The sequence below is a fragment of the Octopus bimaculoides genome, chromosome 7 (assembly GCF_046866305.1).
Source record: "Octopus bimaculoides isolate indiv1 chromosome 7, ASM4686630v1, whole genome shotgun sequence".
NCBI lineage: Eukaryota > Metazoa > Mollusca > Cephalopoda > Octopoda > Octopodidae > Octopus > Octopus bimaculoides.
This window is the reverse complement of record NC_142934.1, coordinates 23,871,188-23,892,559: the sequence shown is the minus strand read 5'-3', so window position 1 is coordinate 23,892,559 and position 21,372 is coordinate 23,871,188. Positions and strand designations below refer to the sequence as shown.

At 39.9% G+C, this 21,372-nt stretch overlaps 1 protein-coding gene across 3 annotated transcripts in view; it reads right to left on the bottom strand.

The window, feature by feature from the left end:
* Positions 1 to 21,372, bottom strand: part of LOC106878874 (uncharacterized) — a 54,218-nt gene that overhangs the window by 12,649 nt on the left and 20,197 nt on the right. For all 3 annotated transcript variants that reach the window (XM_089354998.1, XM_089355000.1, XM_089354999.1), the window contains exons 10-17: positions 20,946 to 21,041; positions 19,639 to 19,775; positions 16,900 to 17,083; positions 14,602 to 14,733; positions 11,657 to 11,749; positions 9,892 to 10,005; positions 5,609 to 5,754; positions 1,048 to 1,133 (exon numbers count right to left, since the gene is read on the bottom strand). In XM_089354998.1, the coding sequence (XP_089211124.1) occupies positions 1,048 to 1,133; positions 5,609 to 5,754; positions 9,892 to 10,005; positions 11,657 to 11,749; positions 14,602 to 14,733; positions 16,900 to 17,083; positions 19,639 to 19,775; positions 20,946 to 21,041 (988 nt within the window). The remainder of the gene's footprint in view (positions 1 to 1,047; positions 1,134 to 5,608; positions 5,755 to 9,891; positions 10,006 to 11,656; positions 11,750 to 14,601; positions 14,734 to 16,899; positions 17,084 to 19,638; positions 19,776 to 20,945; positions 21,042 to 21,372) is intronic.

Below are 21,372 nucleotides of genomic sequence, written 5' to 3'. Positions count from 1 at the left end.
CAAGTATTGATGTTACTCATACCATAGAATGGTTGGTGTTGAGAAGGGCATCCAGTCAGAGGAACCACACCAAAGCAGACAGTGAAGCATGATGCAATCCTCAGAGCCAGTGGATTCCACCAAACCACCCAACACACGCTGCATGAAAGATGGACATTAAGAGATGACAACAATGCTGATGATGGTAGTGGCGATGGTGCTGATGATGATGATGACAACAACGATGACAACGGCAACAACGATGACGACAACGATGACGATCATTATTTACATTATTTACAATTGACGGATATTTGTCCTCATCTTGTTTGTTGTTAACACAACGTTTCGGCTGATATACCCTCCAGCCTTCATCAGATGTCTTGGGGAAATTTCGAACCTGGGTTCTCCATTCCTAAGATATTGTTCGTCGTCGTCGTCGTCGTTGTCGTTGTTGTTTTTGTTGTTTTTGTTGTTGTTTTTGTTGTTGTTGTTGTTGTTTTTGTTGTTATTATTATTATTATTATCATTATTATTATTATTATTATTATCATTATTATTATTATTCAGGTCACTGCCTGGAAACAAACTTGGAATCTTGGGGTTAGTAGCCCGCACTCTTAACCACTACACCATATGGTGACAACAATGATAGGTTACATTTAATATCGTTATAGCATCTGAATTTTTAATCTACTTTTACTCAATCAGCACTTATTATGTATGAATGCCTAAAGGCAGCAAACTGGCAGAATTGTTAGCACACCAGGCAAAATGCTTAGCAGTATTTCATCCGTCTTCATATTCTGAATTGCAAATTCCAACGAGGTGGACTTTGCCTTTCATTATTTCAGGGTTGATGTAATCAACTTATCCCATTCCCTGAACTTGTTGGCTTTGAGCCACAAATTTGAAATTGTTATGCATGAATGTCTGGTCAGTTTAAAAAGAGCCATAGTTAGTCATTGCTATGGATCTCAGTTGGCTTGAAACTGACACAGTGGTATGCCGGAAGTGTGACTTCATGTGTAGTGATGTTAAGTGAAATAGCTTAGAGAATAACTGTACCTTGTGTTTCTTTCAGACGCCTCAGAGAATCTGTCGAGGTATCATCAATCTTTTGCAACTGTGTTTTGACATTCATCATTGAAATACTGCAGAAAGAGAGAGAGAAACAGAAAGATAATCAGAGGAGAGTCAAAGAGTGAGAGAGGTAGGGGGAGTAGAGAAAGAGATTCAGAGAGACAGACAAAGAGAGATTGATGATTATACACAGTCTGAATTGGGATTATGTAGAATTTGGGATTTTACACACATACAGTAGGAGTTCACAGGCTGACTAAGATGATTAAGATACGCTCATGGAATGTGACAAAATGAGGTTTTATCTTTCAACGTTGCAGTCCACATACTGCTAGCATCAGTGTTACAGTGCTTGGATCCCATTTGTGAAGAAGCTTTCATCCAGTTGCTCAAAAATTGTCATCAATAGCAGATATGATGTCATCATCACTGCGATACTGGTTCCCAGCCAAGAGTTTTTTTCATGATAGGAAACAGATTATAATCAGATTGGGCCAAATCAAGAGAATATGGAGGGTGATCAACCAGTTCAAAGATGCTGTCACGCATAGCAGCCATTGAAACCAAGGACTTGTGTCCAGATGAAATATGACTCCTTTGTTAGTTTTCCTGGGTATTTGGTCTTCATAGCTTTTTGTAACTGCCCCAGCAAATTGGCTTAGTACTCTCCATTGATAGTGTAGCCCTTTTGGAGATAGTCAATAAACATAATGCCTTTTGCATCCCTAAAAACTGAGGTCATCACCTTCCCTTCAGATGAAACAACATTGACATTGTTTGGAGCAGATGGATTATTTCTTTGTCTCTGGCTCAAACTGATAAACCCAACACTCATCCTGGGTTAGGAAACATTCAAATAAATCATTCAAATAAATCTGACCTCAAGCAATGTCAGATTTTCCCGTGATATAATCAGCCTGGGGCTCTTTTGATCAGGTGTCAGAAGACATGGCTCCCAGTGAGCAGAAACTTTTGTCATGCCAAGTTCATTGTGCTGAATATTCTCAACTTTCTCACAGGATATGTTAATAGCATTGACTATTTGATTTATAGTCAACTGCCTGTTATCCATCACCATGTTGTGAACACAACCAATGTTTTTGTTGGTAATGGTAATTGCAGTACATCCAGACCTTAGGTCATCTTTAAGACTCTCCTTTCCCTCGTAAATTCAGCTGCCCACTTTTGCACTGTTGATAGAGCAAGAACGTCATCCCCTAATGTAGCAACCATGTCAGCATGAACGTCTTTGGGGGCTAGAATCTTTTTCTGCAGGTACTTGATAACATCACAATGCCAAATTTTGTTGATTTTCAACAGAAGCCACTACTAGTTACTTTTGAAGTCTTCTTTGAACAGTCAGATGTGAGTTTACCTGGAAAGAAACAAAGCAGTTATAAATAAGAAGCGAAAAAAATTAATGCATGTAAGATTTCACAGCTCCAGCATCACTCCTTCATAGTCAGCCTATGAACTTTTCAGCTCTTCTTTGCAGAGTTCCACTAATGCAGCGCTCATAGGATCTAAGTATTGTTGGATTATCAAATATGCAGACATATTAGAAGTCTTTTTTTTTTGTTATGTTTTACTTAGGAAGGAAGACAATGTCTATGACTTTTTACATGGCCTATGAGACTGGTGGGCCAGAGGAAGGAAATTATGATTACACTTGAGACCTGGCCCATATGCTTGAAACAGAATGGGATCAGCTAATGGTACCCAAGGGGCCAATAAAATATGCCTTCTAAAGAAATACTCCTGAGCCAGTATCGAGATGTGGAATAATTTGTGTGTGCAATATATATATATTCTAGCAGAAGTGCCTGGCATTGCTCGGGGCTTAATTGCTTTAAAGTACTCTTAATGATTCTACTCAATTGTGATTACTGAGGCAAAGATTGATATAAGTTTACGCCCAACCAATCGATTTGCAACTGGATAGAAAGCCCTGTAAATAGCATTGCAACACTCTCAGAAGTGGGTAACAATAGAATGTGAGGTGGCCCTGAAAAAAGGCTGTGTTATCATTCTCAAAATTGTAACAATTTGGTAGGTAGTCCTGGAAGGGTGTGTAAAATGTTTGCAGGTGAATACTGCGTCTTCCTTTTCCACCAACAGCAGTGGAAACTTCATGCTCTGTGAAAACAGAATAGCTGCCCTATGGAGGAAAGAGGGGGATTAATCATGGGTAAGTAAATACGGGTAAGTTTGAAAATACAAAGTTTGAGCATACAAAGGGGAGAAGGAAAAGGAAAGAAAACATGGCTTAGACAAATAGTCTAGAAGCCTAATATGTTAAGAGCAAATAATTTACCATCAGGGGCTACAGGGTCCATAGGTAAAAAAGTGAGCTAGTAATGGTCTAGGGAATAATACAATTTGTTAACTGGTAGGTGCAATTTGAAGCGGGTGGGATCAGGATGTTGAAAAAAGAAGTTATCAAGAAACTATATATAAGGAAAATACTAACATGCTTATCAAAGGGCAGTAGCTATGCTAATGGAGTAAACTCAAATTAAGGTAAACAATTATTGTAGGGTGTTAAAGAGAAAATTTACTCACAGAAATTAATACCGAGAGTCTCACCTATGGTCCACAATGGGGCAAATCTAAGTCCAGCTGTCTCTACAATTGGTCAGTTACAATTTGAACTGAGGTCACGAGTTAAAACCGTTACAAAGGACATTTTGCATGTAGCCAAAGTGAGCGATTTGGCTTACATCTGACCTCTCTCTCTCTCTCTCTCCACTTTCCCACATTACACATCATCTTTGATCTATCTACAGGCTATTATATTGCAGTTCTCCACCCTTCTTGTACTGCCATGTATCACCTCCGCCTTCCTATTTCTTTCACCTTATCCCAAACTGATATTTACCATCATCCACACCTCTACAATCATCCTTCAGTACATTCACCTCTTCTCACCCATTCCATCTCAAACCATCTGACACTTTTCTTTCCCTCTTACAAACCTTCCCACTGTTCCAAACCCTCTGCCTGTATTCTATCTTATATTCACCTTTTTATACCTTGAGAGTAAGCTCTGACACCTCTTCACCACTATCTTTATCTTTTCTATAACTCTCACCCTAATATTTAAGGTAGGGGTAGCCATGTAGCTCCTACATAGCTAGACACCTGTTCCACTTCCTTTTCTACTTAAACCCTACTAAGTTGAGGGGTATTTTCTTTGTATTGCAACTTATTTGGCTACCTCACTAGTGCTCCATCCAGGAGGAAAAGTGCCCAGTACACTCTGTAAAGTGGTGACATTAGCAAGGGCATCAGCCATAAAAACCAAGCCCTTGAAAACATTGGAGTTCAATGCAATCCTCCATGTTGTTGAATCCTGTCAAACTGACCATCCGATGCCAAAGTTGGACATTAAAAGATGACGATAATGAAAATGATATAATTACATTCAACCTACCGCCACATATATATATATGCATATATATATATATATGCAGAGGCAGATTATTAGTATTACATGTATCAGTATAAACAACAATATAACAGTATATCTGCTAAATGTGAGACATATAAAAACATATCAAGTATATACTTTATGAGATAAATAACAGTATATTTATTATACACAATGAGATATATAACAGCACTGGCATGAGGGTGAGGGCATTAATGATAGCCACATATGTCTAACTATGAAACAGAGGCCTTATCAGAGAGACAGCCACTATTAGACAGTAGGTGACAGCGAAGAATTCGGTTAATTGGAATCACAGTGTTATGGTTAGGTTTAACAGGAGATTTAGTCAGTTCTGTTTCAGGAGTTACCTAAAAACAGAGGAAGTCTGTTGAAGTCCAGGAAATCACTTAATCTTAGAGTAGATGTTGAAACTATCATTAAACTTGCACACAGTATATTCTCTCAATGTATACGCAACATATATTTTCTCAATATATATATAACACTAGTATATACATATAGACTGTGGTCAAGAATGGAATAAGCAGTAAACTAAACAAGAAATGGCTACGAGCCTCACAGACTGAAGAACCTATCAAAAACTACAGAATGTTTTTCATTCATTACAGTTTTATTATAAATCATATTTAAATAAAGATTTAATACAATTAACCTAATTCTAAACAACATTAACAAATTAGACGTGGTTATTAAAAAATGACAACTAAACAAATAATCAACTAACCAATACCAGCCAATAAACCAATCAACCAACTAATCAAATAATAACCCAACCAACCAACCAACCAACCAGCCAATCAGCCTACTAACCAGCCTACCTATGAAGCAAACAAGCAAGCAACCAACCAACCAACCAATAAACTAACCAAACTAATCAACCAACTAACGAACCAACCAATCCAACTGTAAGTCAATGCTTATTAGATAGGACCAACACAAGATTCTATATCTTTTGATCTACCTGTATATAAATCTGGAGCTCTCTGTGGTGCTTACAAACCAACCAACTAACCGACTAACCAACCTATCACTCAATCAACCAGCCAACCAGCCAACCAACCACATCACTAAAAATCCAAAGCACCAACTTACCGATTCTTCCTGATGTTTCCTTTCAACTTAGCAGTTACTGAGCTGAAAGCATGCTTCTGTTGTTCCATGGTTTTAACTTGAATTTTCATTGTATTCTCCATGTTTATGATTTCTGTCTCTTTCTTCTCCAAATAAAATACATTCTCCTGCAAGAAGGATAACAATGTTAAAAGTAAATAAAATTTGACTAAAGAAATTTTTAGAAATGGTTCACACATAGAGCTAAACAGACAGGAATTCACAACAAAGGATATGATGATACTATACTGAGGTGTAGAGGAAAGTTTTGAGAATCAAAAACTGAAATCAATGCACAAAGTGTAATAGCATATATGTTGAGGAGTTCTCAAAGTGAACAAAATTGTAAATAACACTCGACACAACACCACTAAATATACATATGTATGTCAAGAGATAGTGGAGGGGGGCACAAACACACACACACACACACACGTATATATATATATATATATATATATATATATATATATATAAATAATAATAATAAATGAGTTACGACGCAAAAACGTATATATTCAAATGAATATATTTATCTTCTTCAATATATATTTCAGTATAAAGAATTCATTAAGAGACTTAATAAATCAAAATTTCTTTACACATCTTTTTCTGCTATTTTGGTGATGATTTTTTGAGTTAGCTTACCAACTATTTTTGTTGGTAGTTAATTTATAATATATTGATATATATATATATATATATATACACACTCAACAGGCTTCTTTCAGTTTCCGTCTATTAAATCCGCTCACAAGACTTTGGTCAGTTTGAGGCTATAGTAGAAGACACTTGCCCAAAGTGCCATGCAGTGGGACTGAACCTGGTACCATGTGGTTGGTAAGCAAGTTACTTACCACACCACCATGCCTGCACCTATATATATATATTGTCGGTAGAAGATAAATCTGAAAAAGAAGCACACTCTAAGTTAAAGAGCAGCAGTATATAACATAAATAAAGTTAGATAAGGCTGGCTTATGGTGTATCATAAGATCTCAAAACCTGTTTGCTTAAGGCCGCTCAGGGAGTGACCTCTCTAGAATATGGAGGAGGAAAGGACCTTGCTACTCAATGTCAACAACAGGGGATTGTCTCTCTTTGGCTATCAATCGCCAGTGACCCTGTTATCTTGTGGGTTCCAATAGGCCAGCAGGAAAGTCCAGAAATGCAAGCATGGTCCAAAGACCTCTGTTCTGGAGTTCAGGATGTTCCTTGAGTTGAGGGAGTCCTTTAGAATCCTTGCCCATTCTGCTATGCATAGTTTACAGCACTTGGTCCCATTTATATAGGGACCTGGATTTTCTAGGATTCTCCATGATATTGTGCATGGAATCCCATCATCTTTCATCTGCCATACACCGCTGGCTAATGATGTAATGTATCTCTTTTCCAGTATCCTGAAGGAGGAGTTGTGGTTGGAGAAGCGTTGTTTGAACATGTACCCGGAGCAGCTGATGTATCTCCACGGTTGGGTATGGGCAGTGCTGTGTCTGTTGGTGTTGGCATTGCTGCTACCGCTGTTGTTGGTATTGGCGCTGTAGGTGTTGGCGTCATTGGAGGTGGCAATGGTGTTGGTACTGCCACTGGTGGTGTTGGTATTGGTAAAGTTGTAGTTGTTGTTATGGTCATCATCATTGATGGAGGTGCTGTTATAAATATCATTGGTGATGGCTCTGCTGCTATTTCTGTTAGGGGTACTGTCATTGTTGTTATTGTTGTTATCACTGACGATGGTGGCGCCACTGGTTCTGTCTGTGTCTCAGCTGCTGCTACTATTCGTACTGTTGTCCCTGCTACTGTAGTAGCCATTGGGGAAGCTGCTGCCATTAGGGATACTGCCAATGCTGTCATTGATGTTGTTATTTTTATTATCACTGGCAATGTTACTTCTGCTGGTTTTGTTCATGTCTCTGCTGCTGCTACTATTCATACTGTTGTCCCTGTTACTGTAGCAGCTGTTGGGTGAGTTGCCAATGTTGCTGCTACTATTAGAGATGGCTAGTACCACAGCTTCATAGATGACTCCCATAGTTTTGCAGTGGCCTCTCACTGGGCATCTGTTATGGTCCCTGCATGAGCATCCTGCTTCTGTTCATAGTCTAGGGGTGCTAACTAGAATGCTCTTAATATTGGGGACACAACTAAAAGAGACACTAAGATTGTGCCTGTTGAAAATGTGTCCATACCAATGTGAACATGTGAAATGTTTATCTATAAACTTCAGGAATATCCTACCTACAGACGTTTTTATGTTAAGAGAGAAGTGGGGTGAAAACCAAATGATATATCTGTAGCGCTTCCTTCTATGGATGTTGAGGCCCGACATGTAGGAGATGCGATCCCTAAAACTGCTAGCAGCTAGAGCTTCATCATAGTAGGGGACAGCTACATCAAACATTCCTTGACTGGAGGAAAGGTTCATGATCCTCTTGCTAACACCCTTCACCAGGTTTTTAGACACAATGAGTGAGTGACAGGAGGCTGTGTTGATGTACATTAGCCTCTCATTTGGCTTGCAGTATGGCCTGTATCTACTGGAGCCCAAGTTGAATGTGACGTCTAAGAAGTCCGCAGTGGTGAGATTGGTCTCGATGGTGATTTTCAATCTCATGGAACCAAGTGTGCTCATAAGATCTTTCCTAAGCCTATCTTGGGTGTGCCCACTTACTCCTCTAGAGTTGATTAAGGCATCATCTCTGTAAAGACCAAAGAGAACATAAGGGAACTTTTTCTTAAGGGTATCAAGGATATACAACTCGATAAGGTTGCATACATCAGTGCTGTCATAGGCATCCATCGCAACATCAAAAGAGCCCGCGGGGCTGGATTGCTTGAACCAGGTCAAACTTTTATTGAACAGCACTGGCATGCATAATGACATCTATATCCCTGTTGCTGACGTCAGTGAAGCCCCTAGCAAAGGAAAGTGCTTCGACCAGTAACCCTTTTGATATAGATGGGTAAAAATTGACTATGTCAAACTGGGTGAACCTTGCTCTGCCTCTCCCCTTGTTGGTATTAAACCATGCAATCACCTCGTTGGTGCTACACCATAGGGTAAGGTTGGTGGCTCTCCTTATGCCATTATTGATGTTTCTCAATGTATACTTCTTGCTAGACCAATCTCAGATTTGGCCAGATTAATCAGGTGCTATTTAGGGTTTGAGGTAAAGTTCAGTTTATGATCTTTGATGGTAATAAAAGCATTCCTTTTAGCTGAGATCTCTACCCTATCAGCTATATCAAGGTCATTGGCTAATTGTTTGGCTTCACTGTTGATGTTGTTGTATGTGTGTGTGGGGAAGCTTGCTTATAATTCTGTGTAATATTATTTTCTAGCAGCCTGTCATAATTAAGGGTGTCTATCCTATATAGATTTTTAGTCTTATTTAAGAAGATTAGGAACGTATCCGAGTTTTATGCCAGGTGTTGAGAGGTGATGGCCTAGTTCTAACAACTAAATTTGTTGAAGATTTAGAGAAGAAATTACAAAGCCTAGAAGAGAAGAGTTTCAAAGTAAACAGCAAAAGCATAAATCACCCTACTTGCCTAAGTATGAACAGTATGCAGCTAGTGTGTTTAAATTATATATACAAAGCACCACTATCATTGAGGGTCTCATCTAGTCAACACACATCCTCAACATGGCCAATACTAGCCTTCTTCAAATCTAGAAAATGATTTCTCCCTAACTTTCTACAAACTCATGTGTGACTCACAGCCATACAAGACTGCATTCAACAAAGATGGCCTCTTGTTTGGTTGGTATGAAATCATTCACCAGCATGCTTTAGATTCTGATCTACAGACATTCTGTGTCCTTCTTCTGACTTTTCTAGCACCTCTCCAGTCTCCAGTGGCCTCTACTCTTTGGAGCCAACTATTCTTGTTCAACTTCTACCACATGTAATTCTGACTAACTTGTCTCCTCTCCTCCCCTCCTCCACACATATCTCTCCACTATATCCTGTCCTTCCTCCCCTTCTCTCACCTACATTGGGTCTACACTACCAGGCCCCACTCTAAACATAACATCCAGTCTTTCCTTCCTAGAACATCAGGTTTCTGGAATCATGGCCTAGTCCCCTTTTTTCTGTGGCTGTTAACTTTCAGCTGTTGAAGAGGAGAAATATCAACCCTGTCTGTCTCAGAAGTTTAGATCCTGCGAAGACCATGGTCACAGCTCCTACTGCCAGAATAAACTAAAAAAAAACATTAAAAAGTATTAAAAAAAACAAAAAAAAAATAATAATTTTACTTACAGTTAACATTTCCTTGTATGGAGTTAGCTTGTCCAAATAAACATTATCATCTTGAAGCCTGTCATTGAATTTAGATTGAAGGTTTTTTTTCTTCTGCATTAACGACTCCACGATCTGAAAAAAAATTTCTTTTTAATTATGAGCTGATAGGAAGTCCTTTATGTGGGCATTCATTCTCTGGAAAAAAAAACATCCCCTTCTCCTAACAGCCATCCCCCTCAGCTCATATATCGACCCCATTCTTTGTACTGTAGAAGTGCAATGGCCCAGTGATTAGGGCAGCAGACTCACGGTCGGAGGATCGCACTTTCGATTCTCAGACCGGGTGTTGTGTGTGTTTATTGAGCGAAAATACCTAAAGCTCCACGAGGCTCTGGCAGGGGATGGTGGCAACCCCTGTTGTACTCTTTCACCCCAACTTTCTCTCACTCTTTCTTCCTGTTTCTTGAGTAACGCTGCGATGGACTGGCATCCCATCCAGCTGGGAGGAACACATACACCATAGAAACTGGGGAAACCGGGCCCATGAGCTTGGCTAGGCTTTGAAAAGGCGACAAGATTCTTTGTACTAATAATTACTGCCTTCCTACCACTGCTATCCATTATTCTCATTATTCTCCCTTTCCACACTATTTTCACCCATCAACTCCTTTCTGTGCCTCCAGTTTTCTTCCCCTTCCTTCTGTCATATTTCATTTTAACACCTTCCATATCTGCAATCATTTTGAACACCCTCTTGTATCCACCATCACAACCATTCATCACTATAGCCACCCTTATGTACCTCTATCTCCCTCGCTTCACTGCTCCTATGCATTGCTCATCATCCCTTACTTCCTGGTCTGTCATTCCTGAGTCCCTTCTCTCTCACCTTGCCCTCCATACTGATATGTCCCATCAAGCTGCACTTTCACTCCTATTCATCACTTTGCTAGATTCACCTCTACTCCCATCTCTCCCCTCACACTCATAACTTACACTCCCCTCTTTTGCTCATTGAGAGTTTGCTCTGGTATCCCATCACTACCATCTCTTCACCCTAGCTACTCCTACCCTCCCTTACATGATGTTGTTTAGCCATATATCTTCTCTACAGCAAAGCACCTGTACTTGACCCCCTATCACACTTTAACCCCTACCAACACCTGGCAAAAGCCACCTCTTCTTATCTCAAATTCTCTCTCCACTTAGTCGAGGGAGGAGAGGAAGGGAAGTGGAGGTGCTTTTTCCTTTTCTTGTTCTTTTCCTGTCTTGCAGGTTACTCGGTGGCCTCACTATTGCTGGTGGCACTGGAAAGGCATCCATTACATACTGTTAAGTGGTTAGCATTAGAAAAGGCAGCCAGCCATGGAAACTATGCCAAAACTAACACTAGAGCTCAATGCATGCCTGTAGCTTGCTGGATCCTGTCAAACCATCCAATCCATGCCAGCATAAAATGATTATGATGATGATGATGATGATGATGATGACAACAAAGACAATGACAACAATGACGACAATAATGATGATGATGGTGTCGGCGGTGGTGTTGATGATGTTGATGATGATGATGATGATGATAATGGGCTTCTTACAGTTTCTATCCACCAGATCTATTCACAAGGGTTTTTAGTTTGCCTGGGGCCATTGTAGAAGACACCTGCAAGTGGTGAACTCAAAACCATGTAGTTTGGGAACGCAATGATGTCTGCACCTTGAAAAATGTGAGAGAAAAAAGAACATCATTTGACAAAGTACTACCTTTAAGAAATATCGAGTTTACCTTTTCCCTTTGAGATTTCAAATAATTCAGTTTTTCTAATTTCTCATCCAGGGCATTAACAATGTCAATTGTTTCTTGTTCATGTTTAAGCAGCTTGAAAAGATCAATAGAAAAGAAATATGTAATATGCAATGGTAGGTGATCAGGTGACTGGACATTATCATAGGGTGTGTTACTGTGCAGAATCTATTTTTGTGACAGAAGTATAAAGATACTAAACTGGAGGTTGTTTCCATACATGACAGATGCATGGCTGTGCAGTTAAGAAGCTCACTTCTCAACCTTGTAGTTTCAGGTTCAGTCCCACTGTGTGGCACTTTGGGCAAGTGTCTTGTACTATAGCCTCAAAGATTTTGTGGTATGAAGGGGAAATTAGGAAAAAGGAGAATTGAGGCTTTCTTACCTGTCGATCTGGAGGGAGCATTCTCTCACAATCCATGTGGACATTCCCTTCTCTTCCTTGTGCACTGTCCTGTTTCTCTCTGACCTCTTCCGGTCACCGTTGTGCATGATTTCTTCAGCACTTCTGTCCTCAGGGACTCCCGACAGGGCCTACCTACTCTCCCACTTCAACCTTTACCTTCAGCTCAATACCATACGCCCCCCCCCCTGATCTAACAATCAATATCACTTGTATCCTTTTCATAGTCTTCCCACCATTTAGGTGGGTGACGATCGCTTCGGGATTGTCGCAAGTATGTGGTGTCAGTCTCTCCCTCTCTTTGTTCTTCGTCACTGGAGGAGCTCATGACCCTCCCGACGTCTAAGAAGTGACGCGGCATTCCTTCCACTGATACGTTGTTATGAGAGTTCACTGCTGTCACTCTTCCTTTCCCCCATTGAGTTGTATACCACGCATCGGGGCGTTTCACCCACACTTCTTTCCCATTTTGAACACTTGCTGACTATTTTTCTTCCCCAAAGGGTCACGGTTCCACGTTTGGTTGTCTCCATTCATACCTAAACACAACCTTTTTGCAGGACCATTTCCCCAGCCTGTCCTGACCTTGGCAACATATTGTACCAGAACACTGCTTCGATGGGAGAAATCTCAGCCACAACTTTGATTGTGCGATGGTGACACTCCACAATCCCATTCCTGCCAGGCCTATATGCTGCTCTGAAGAAAAGTCTGGTATTCCATTGGTCGAGCATTGCTTTCAACTGTGCTCAGCGAAACACTGTGCTGTTATCCATCAACAGCTCATGAACTGGCCCCCTCCCCAGGAATACTGCATTGAGGACCTCTATAGTTTCAGCTGCAGCTCCCGTCCTCATTTCTTTTCATATTGCCATCCATCCTGGCCCACAGGCGCCCATTGAGAGGTACTGCCTTCCCTGATAATAAGTCATATCTATCGCCAACCTCTTCCAATCTTCTCCAGCCTGAATCCTCTCATGCACACTCAGAGCAGGGTCTGTAGACTGGCATCTGTTGCAGCTCCGCATCACTTTCTAAACACTTTCCCTGGTAACATTAGTGTCCACTTTCCTGGTCAGGAACAGAGTCCTGTCTACACCCACATGGTGTATGCTGTGCAACCTCCTCAGCTCTGAGCCCACCAGGCAACATGCTTACAGCCACCATGCTCTGTACATCCTCTGCCATCATCAACCAGAGTTTTTTCACCCTGGTTAGCACATCTGCCTTATTCTTTTCCGAAGACACAAACACTACTTGTAGTTTCAAGCCAAACTCAGTGGCTAGCTCTCTGAGGATTCCTAACCGCTGCTTCATTATCATTTCTGTGCCTCCCTTTGTGCAGACTCTCCTTTGATTGCTGATCACTGATGCAATCCACCTTCTTACTGTGGCCAAATCAGTTCGAATTTCCAATTGGTGGAGTCCCCATCTCAGTGCCAAGTTCACACCCTTTAGTACAGTATCTAATTCAGCCACAATCAATGGCTGCAATCATTCTTTTTTCTGAGCCATACTGCATCTTCCACCTCTACACCCCACCACTTCCAAGATGACACTTATTGCGATGCTACGTGCATCACACCACACAACTCCCTTTTTAGTTTCGGGCACATTCCAGCAGCTCTTCATTGGATCCTCTGCTCTCACTCTCTCCAAAACATCTTGCATCACAGCAGTTGTCTTCTCCCCTACTTTGTCGCTCCACCTTACTCCTTTGGCACGCCTCTTGATAAAGCTGCATGCTGTCTGGAGCCATCCTGTAATTGGGTAGTGTCCCACCAGCTTTCCACACACCGAGAAGAGTTCTTGCTTACTCATATCTCTGCTTAGGTCCAAACTCTCATTTCCTCAGTGGAAAACAAACCTGCCCATCTTATCTCTTTCAATCTTGAGCCCCAGCGCAGTGCCTCTTTCTATGGCATCTGGTGGTTTAGCAGTCAGCCCAAACTTCTTCAGATGATCTATGACTTCCTCTGCTGTCGCTACACTTTCATCTACGAGGATGTTGTTGATGTACGAATTAGTCGCTTGCTCCACATCAGCCACCTTCCCCAAGACCGTCTTTAGGACCTTTGCCATAATTTTTGGTGCTGAACTTAAGCCAAACCCCAACCGAATCAAGCAGTAAGTTCTACCATTGTACCTCACCAACCGGTACTTCCACAGTTTCTTGGACACATGGAGTTGCAGATGGGCTGACTTCAGGTCGACGATTGTAGATGCTCCTGTCAGGCACCTCCAAATCCGCAAAGTTTCCCTGCAGACATCTCCTGCCTCACCACCCATATGGCACGACACGTGCTTGTTCAGTTCATGGAAATCAAGTACTGGTTGAGCCTTGTTCTTCATCGGATGGACCACAGCCAATAAGGGCAACACATGTTTTCCTCTTCTCCTTCCCATGGCTTTAAGATACCCTCCTCTATCCATCAATACCACAAGGCATTCTGTCTAATGCTCTATTGACTCTGTCAGTTCCTCACTAACTTAAAAACATTTCTTGTTCCTCAGATATACTTACTTCTTCTTTCTCTTCATCATAACCTTTTTTAACTTCTTCAAGATGTGCATTTGCTTCCTCAACTTCAGCACTCAAAATGTCATATTTTTCATTTTCTTCAGTCACTTTTCTTTTCAACTCTTCCAGAAGATTCTGATATTAAAAAGAAAAAAGAAAAAAATTATTAGACTTCAGATTTCTCATTACAATTAATATTTCAGTATATGCAATTGAAACAACAATATATTGAAATTGCTATCTGTGTATGATACCAAATGTATACACATCATCAGAAGGCATGATACTGTGAAATTGTCTCATATAAAATCTTTTCATAGACTTATTGTGTCAAAACACTATATATATATATCAGAGCAAGATAAACATCACTGCGGCAGTGATTCATAAGGTCAACAGATGCATTTCACCTTTGGAGTGAATATTGCTCTGATAGCTGAGATGTTACTGCTGCTGCACACACAGACATCATAGACTATGTCAAATAAAGGGCCACCAGACTGATTAGTATAGTCACTCACAAACACACTCCAGCCTCTGGATCACAGACATGTGCAGCCTCCACTCTCTATCCCTTCTACCACTACCATAATGGCCTCTTCCCCTCAAATCTGACTGAGTTTATGTTCCTTCTGCTCGGGTATTCCAGCCCACTCAACTCCCCACTCTTCCTAACACACTTGTTGTGTCCAATCCTTTCTTCTGTAATTTCCTTTTTGATCCCATCATTGCCACAAATGTTGACTTACAAATATGTTCAAGACAAACATTGACATCATCAATCTTACTGGTCTCAGAGAGCTTGGAAAGGTCCTGGGCACTGACCCTTCCTCCAGACTCAGCCAGTGAAAAAAAAGAAGAGAAAAGAAAATGGCTGATGAATGTCTCAGCAAGAGCAGATGATCCCTGAGTCAAGGTGCCTGCAGTCTTTTAGAATGTTGTTCTCAGGGAAGGTGCACAAAATCACAAATGATGAGAAAATATATTCTTAAACAAATTTTATAGCTTTCCTGAGGAGGGTCAACAGTAGTTATAACACTTTTTAGTGGTTCCAAAGCTGGTGGAAGCAAGGGAGGAGGTTATCCTCAGACTAGAATGCTTCCTACAGACTGCATACAACTATAAATACACAAAGGGCCAGGTAAAAGTATTAAATTAGGTGATGGATTAAAAATTAATAATTATGTACCAGGTAATCAGGTAAATGTTTAATAAAAGCAGTACTGCAGCAGGCCAAACTAAAAATGTATCTACAACACCTGGTGAATGTCACCCATTCTCACCAAACAGTAAGGGTTGACCAACTCATGCCAGCATGGAAGAAAGATGTTAAAAGTTGATGACGATTTCTACTGAAACACACTGCCTTTGTTTCAATTAATTTTGAAAATAATGAGCAATTTAGTCAAAATCTCATATTTTTCATTTTCTTCAGTCACTTTTCATTACAATTAATATTTCAGTAAATGCAATTGAAACAACAATATATTGAAATTGCTCTCTATTGTAGCCCTGTTCAGTCAGTTAGGATCTTAGTCTTGTGAACTACATGGTAACCACACTAGTGCTGGTGCCACAGAAAAAAAATGTCCCTAGCACATTATGTAAAGTAGCTGGCATAAAGGAAGGGCATCTAATTGTAGAAACCATGTCAAAGCAGACCTTGGAGAATAACACAATCCTCCAGCCTGTCAGATCCTGTCAGCTCCTGCCGGCATGGAAGATGGAAATTAATAGATGATGATGATGGTGATGGTGGTGGTGGCGATGACGACGACGATGATGATGATGATGATGATGATGATGATGATGATGTCTTGAAAACCAGAAGACAAAATACTAGTAAGAGAGATGGATAAAGTATGACAAATGAATAAATGAATAGACAAACTGAATGACAGACACTGGAAAAAAAAAAGATTCCTTCTTTTTTTTTTCTCTTCCCTTCTTAAGCCTATGTGATCCATTAAGCTGGACAAGCTGGAGCTCACTCCACTTTTTGAGGTATTTAATTGACTGAGAGCAAAAGATTCCCCCTTCTCATTCACCGAATGGAACAGCAATCTATCATAGGAGTTATTTTTCCAGCTTTTTCAGCTAAGTGGACTGGAGCAATGTGAAGCAAAGTACCTTGTTCATGGGACACAACAAGCTGCTGGAGCCAAGAATTAAACCTACAACCTATGAATATGAGTCCAACACTCTAACCACAAGGCTACAAACATTCTTCACACAAGTAGAATATCAAGTAAGATAAAAAAACCAAAAAGAAAATAAAAAACACAGATAAGATGACCAAACCTCTAATTTTTTCTCTTTTTCAAGATTATGCTTCTCTTGCATAGAGATTGATGATCTAAAATGGGCGTTTAAATCCTGGTACCTTTTCAATTCATCTTTGGCCAAAACTAATTCGGTCTGCCTCTTTAAAATCTCATAAGAAATTCGACTCACTGACTTGTCAGTCATGCTTTTATGTGTTTGACTGTAACGAATTAAAATAGAAAAAAATACAGAAAAATGCCTAAATGTTGTGGATAGTTTTATTATTTAGTTCCTTTATTAATAACATGGCTGGGACTAAAACAACAACAGATGGAAAATACATAGTTGTGGTGGTGGTGGTGGTGCTACTTCTGATGGTAGTAGTTGTAACAAAAGCAGCAGTAATAGTAGTAGCAATAGTAATAGTAGTAGTAGCAGCAGGAATATGGTTTTATAGGCCTCTAGGTGTCATGTACTATGAAGCCCACAATGATATTTTTAATAATGTTTCACTTAAACCATTAGCATTTAAACCAGCTATATCTGGCCAAATATTCTACTGACTGGATCTAGCCCAAATATTCTACCTGTTTTGTGTTCAAACTGGTCAGATCTGCCTTTCACACCTACCCTTCAATGTCATTCTAAAAACAAACAATCATAATCATCATCAGAATCATTATTTAACGTTCACTGTCCATGCTGGGACAAGTTAGATGGTTTGACTAGAAATTGTAAGCCTGAGAGCTGCACCAGGTTCCAGTCTGATTTGGCTGGATGCACTTCCTAATGCCAACCACTCCAAGAGTGTAATGGGTGTGTTTTACATGCCACTGGCATGGGTGCCATTTACATGACACCAGTAATGGTCACAACAACAATTTCACAGATGCCATTTACATGACTAGTTTCGCTTGGCTTGTTGAATCTTCTCAAGTACAGCATATTGCCAAGGTCTCGGTCACTTGTCATCACATCATTGAAATCTCAAAGCAACAAGATAATGTATGATTAATTCAAAACAGTGGGAATAAACGAGCGTTACATTTGACAGAGTAATCTGCTGAATGCTAAAAGCTTAACCTATGGAGGCCTTCAGTAGAAGGCCCTGAACTGCAATTCTTAAACTCCCAGCATGTAACCCTTTAGCATTCAGGTTACTTTGTCAAATATAATGCATATTTGTTCACATTGGTTTGAATTAATTATGCATTATCTCATAACCTTGAGATTTTGATGATGTTATTGTATATTTTTAGAATGACATTGTAGGGTTAGTGTGAGAGACTAGATCTGGCTAACTTGAGCATAGAATAAGAAGAATATTTAAGCTAGATATGGTCAGTTTAAATGCTAAAAGTCAGGATATTGCAACAGAGTGGACTCCAGTAGCAGTGACCAAGGACCAAATGGTGGTATTTAACCAAGTGATGGGGTTAAGTCTACAACCAAAGTAGGCCATGGTAGGATCTGAATTCAGAACACAAAGAATTAGGAGTAAATAACACAAAACATTTGGACTGACAGTCTAATAATTCACTGCTCTTGACTGGTGTTTTATTTATCAGCCTCAGAAGGATTGAAGACAAGGTTACCTAAGATAGGTTTTGAACTTAGTAGACAAAAAGCCAGAATTGAACTTAGTAAACAAAAAACCAGAATAAATAATAGTCTGGTCCAGTGTTTTACCAACTCAAATAATTTGCTTTCTCTGTGTCATGGAATCACTCAAACAATTGATGAAGCTATTGACAGCATCACTACCTCTGACTATAAGAACTACAAATCCTTCTTGAGCCAAGTAGTGAGGACCATTTATAAAATCCTTTGAAGAATAACACATGACCATCTTCAAAAACAAAAACAAAAAAAAATGGCAAATGGATTAAGAAACAAAGTCCCAACTCTACAATATCAAAGTAAATGTGATGGCCATGGCAGGAATGTCTTTGACCATAGCTCTTCTTGATTAAGGCTGGTTTTGAGGTAAACAATAACAAGATGCTGGAAAACAAAACAATGAAGAAGCTTCTTTGTGGTTGCTTGACTTGCAATACATAGCAGCCAAAGTTCCGTTAAATCACACCCAAGTATTATGTCATATGTAAACAAACATAAGTTTGTTCCTGAAGCGCTGAAATGTATTGTAGTACAAGTAGAAAGATATAGGAATTTTCTGCTCTGTAAGGATTTTATCCTATATGTACTGTTCTATCAGTACTTATGCATTGAAAAAATATATCTTTCTACTGACACCCAAGTATGTTTAAAAGAGGAGGACATGTTGGTTGTATTAGATAATGTAGTTTTATACACAATATGACTGCATGTAAATTGTGGTGGTAACAGATGGGATATCCTAGATTGTAGTTCTGCTTGATTAAAGCTGGCTTGGAGGTTAAATACCACCACCAACACCACCACCACCACCATCATCATCGTCATTAACAAGAGCAACACCTTCCCCAAAACAACAACAACCATTTCACCACCATTAACAACAGTTCTACTACTATCGACAACTACCATCACTACTAACAATAACAACACCACCACCAACAACAACATCAACACCAACAGCTCCACCCCACCTAAAGCACCACCATCCACATCAACACCACAATGTCCTCTATACTTCCACCACCACTACCATCTCCACCACCACCACCACCAACAACAACAACAACAACAACAACTGCAAGAAAAATGTTAGTAACTACCACCACCACTACCAGAATGAACAAAAACAGCAAGAAATTTCCACACAAGACTCACTAAGTTTCAATTTCATTGTCCAATGTTTTTGTTTGGCTAACCATCGCAATATTACTTGTTTCCATTTTACATAGTTGCTGCTCAAGGTTTTCTTGTTCGGTTTGTAACTTGGTGATATTCTCTTTCAAAGCTGTGTGCTGTAATGATTTAAGCAATTAGGTTTAACGAATCAAATAACGCTAACTAAAGTGCATGTCACACTTCACTGGAAGAGATCAAATTCTGAAAGTGTCACTTTTGAGATTATCTTTATATATATATAATAATAGCTAATGTAAATATTTGTTGGTTGGTTGGTTGGTTGACTGATTTCTCTAGTCACATTTTATATTGTATAGATAGAGTTAAAACAAGAGGTACAGGATGAGTGCACATACTAGCTTTAGAATGAGTAAATGAAGGCTATACACACACACACAGATTGAAAGCAAACGAATCATAGACATAGCAGTGGCACGTAAAATACACCATTTTGAGCGTGGCTGTTGCCAGTACCGCCTGACTGGCCTTCGTGCCAGTGGCACGTAAAAGCACCCACTACACTCTCAGAGTGGTTGGCGTTAGGAAGGGCATCCAGCTGAAGAAACTCTGCCAGATCAGATTGGAGCCTGGTGTAGCCATCTGGTTCACCAGTCCTCAGTCAAATCGTCCAACCCATGTTAGCATGGAAAGCGGATGTTAAATGATGATGATGATGATGATGAAAGTTAATCTCCACATCAAAGTGGCTGTTCCATGTTACTACTAGTTTAACCACAGGAAGATCTTCCGCCCACAGGTTATTAGTGCAGCACTGCAGCCTACATATTGCTAGCAGGGGGAGCAAACCCCTACTATTCTCTAGTAGACAACAGAATCATGAGACTGACTCAGTTTCAAGCTGGTTGGCTCATCCTCAATTGCAAGCACCCGGCTGCCATAGCAATAGCCAGGGTCCACTCCAGCCAGCAATATATTCTAAACAAAGCGACCATTGGTCACTGATTTGCAATAAGCAAAATAGCTATTTGTAAAATCTCAAGGAAAGATCAGAGTAGTAACTATACCGACAAGTAGAATCAATCATCACATCGAAATGGCTGTTCCATGTTACTACTAGTTTAACCCCAGGCAGATCTTCCACCAGCTGGTTATCAGTGTAGTGCTGCACCCTATATATTGCTAGCAAGGGGAGTGAATCCCTACCATTCTCTAGCAGACAACAGTAATGGGTTAAGGGTATGAACCTTCCCTCTCCTGATTTGAACATAAAATATGACTAAAAATCAAAAAAAAAAAAAAAAAATAATAATAATAATAATACTAACCTTCGATTCTAGAGTTTTCTGTAATTTCATGTTTTCTTTCTTAAGATGACTATTTGTCTTCAGTTGTGTATTCAGTCTCTGGGTTAGCTCCTTGTACTGTTGAGAATAGATAGATAGATAGATAGATAGATAGATTTCTTTTATTAGCCACACAGGGCTCAACGAAGATGGGACAAATACAATGTAGAGCTTTTCTTTTTGGGAGGAGGAAGAAAAAAAAAAAAAGAAAAAAAAGGGGGGGGTCGATCAAAAGGGATCGTAGGAAGGAAAAGGGGGTAGTTCGATCAAAAGGGATCAAAAAAAAGGGCCGATCAATAGGGATCGTGTATCACACAGTAATGTTCTCGTGTAAAAGGAGGGGAGGACAGTTTAGGTTGGCCGTGGAAAGAAAAGTCTACGGAAAAGACCACGGTAACCTTGGTCAATA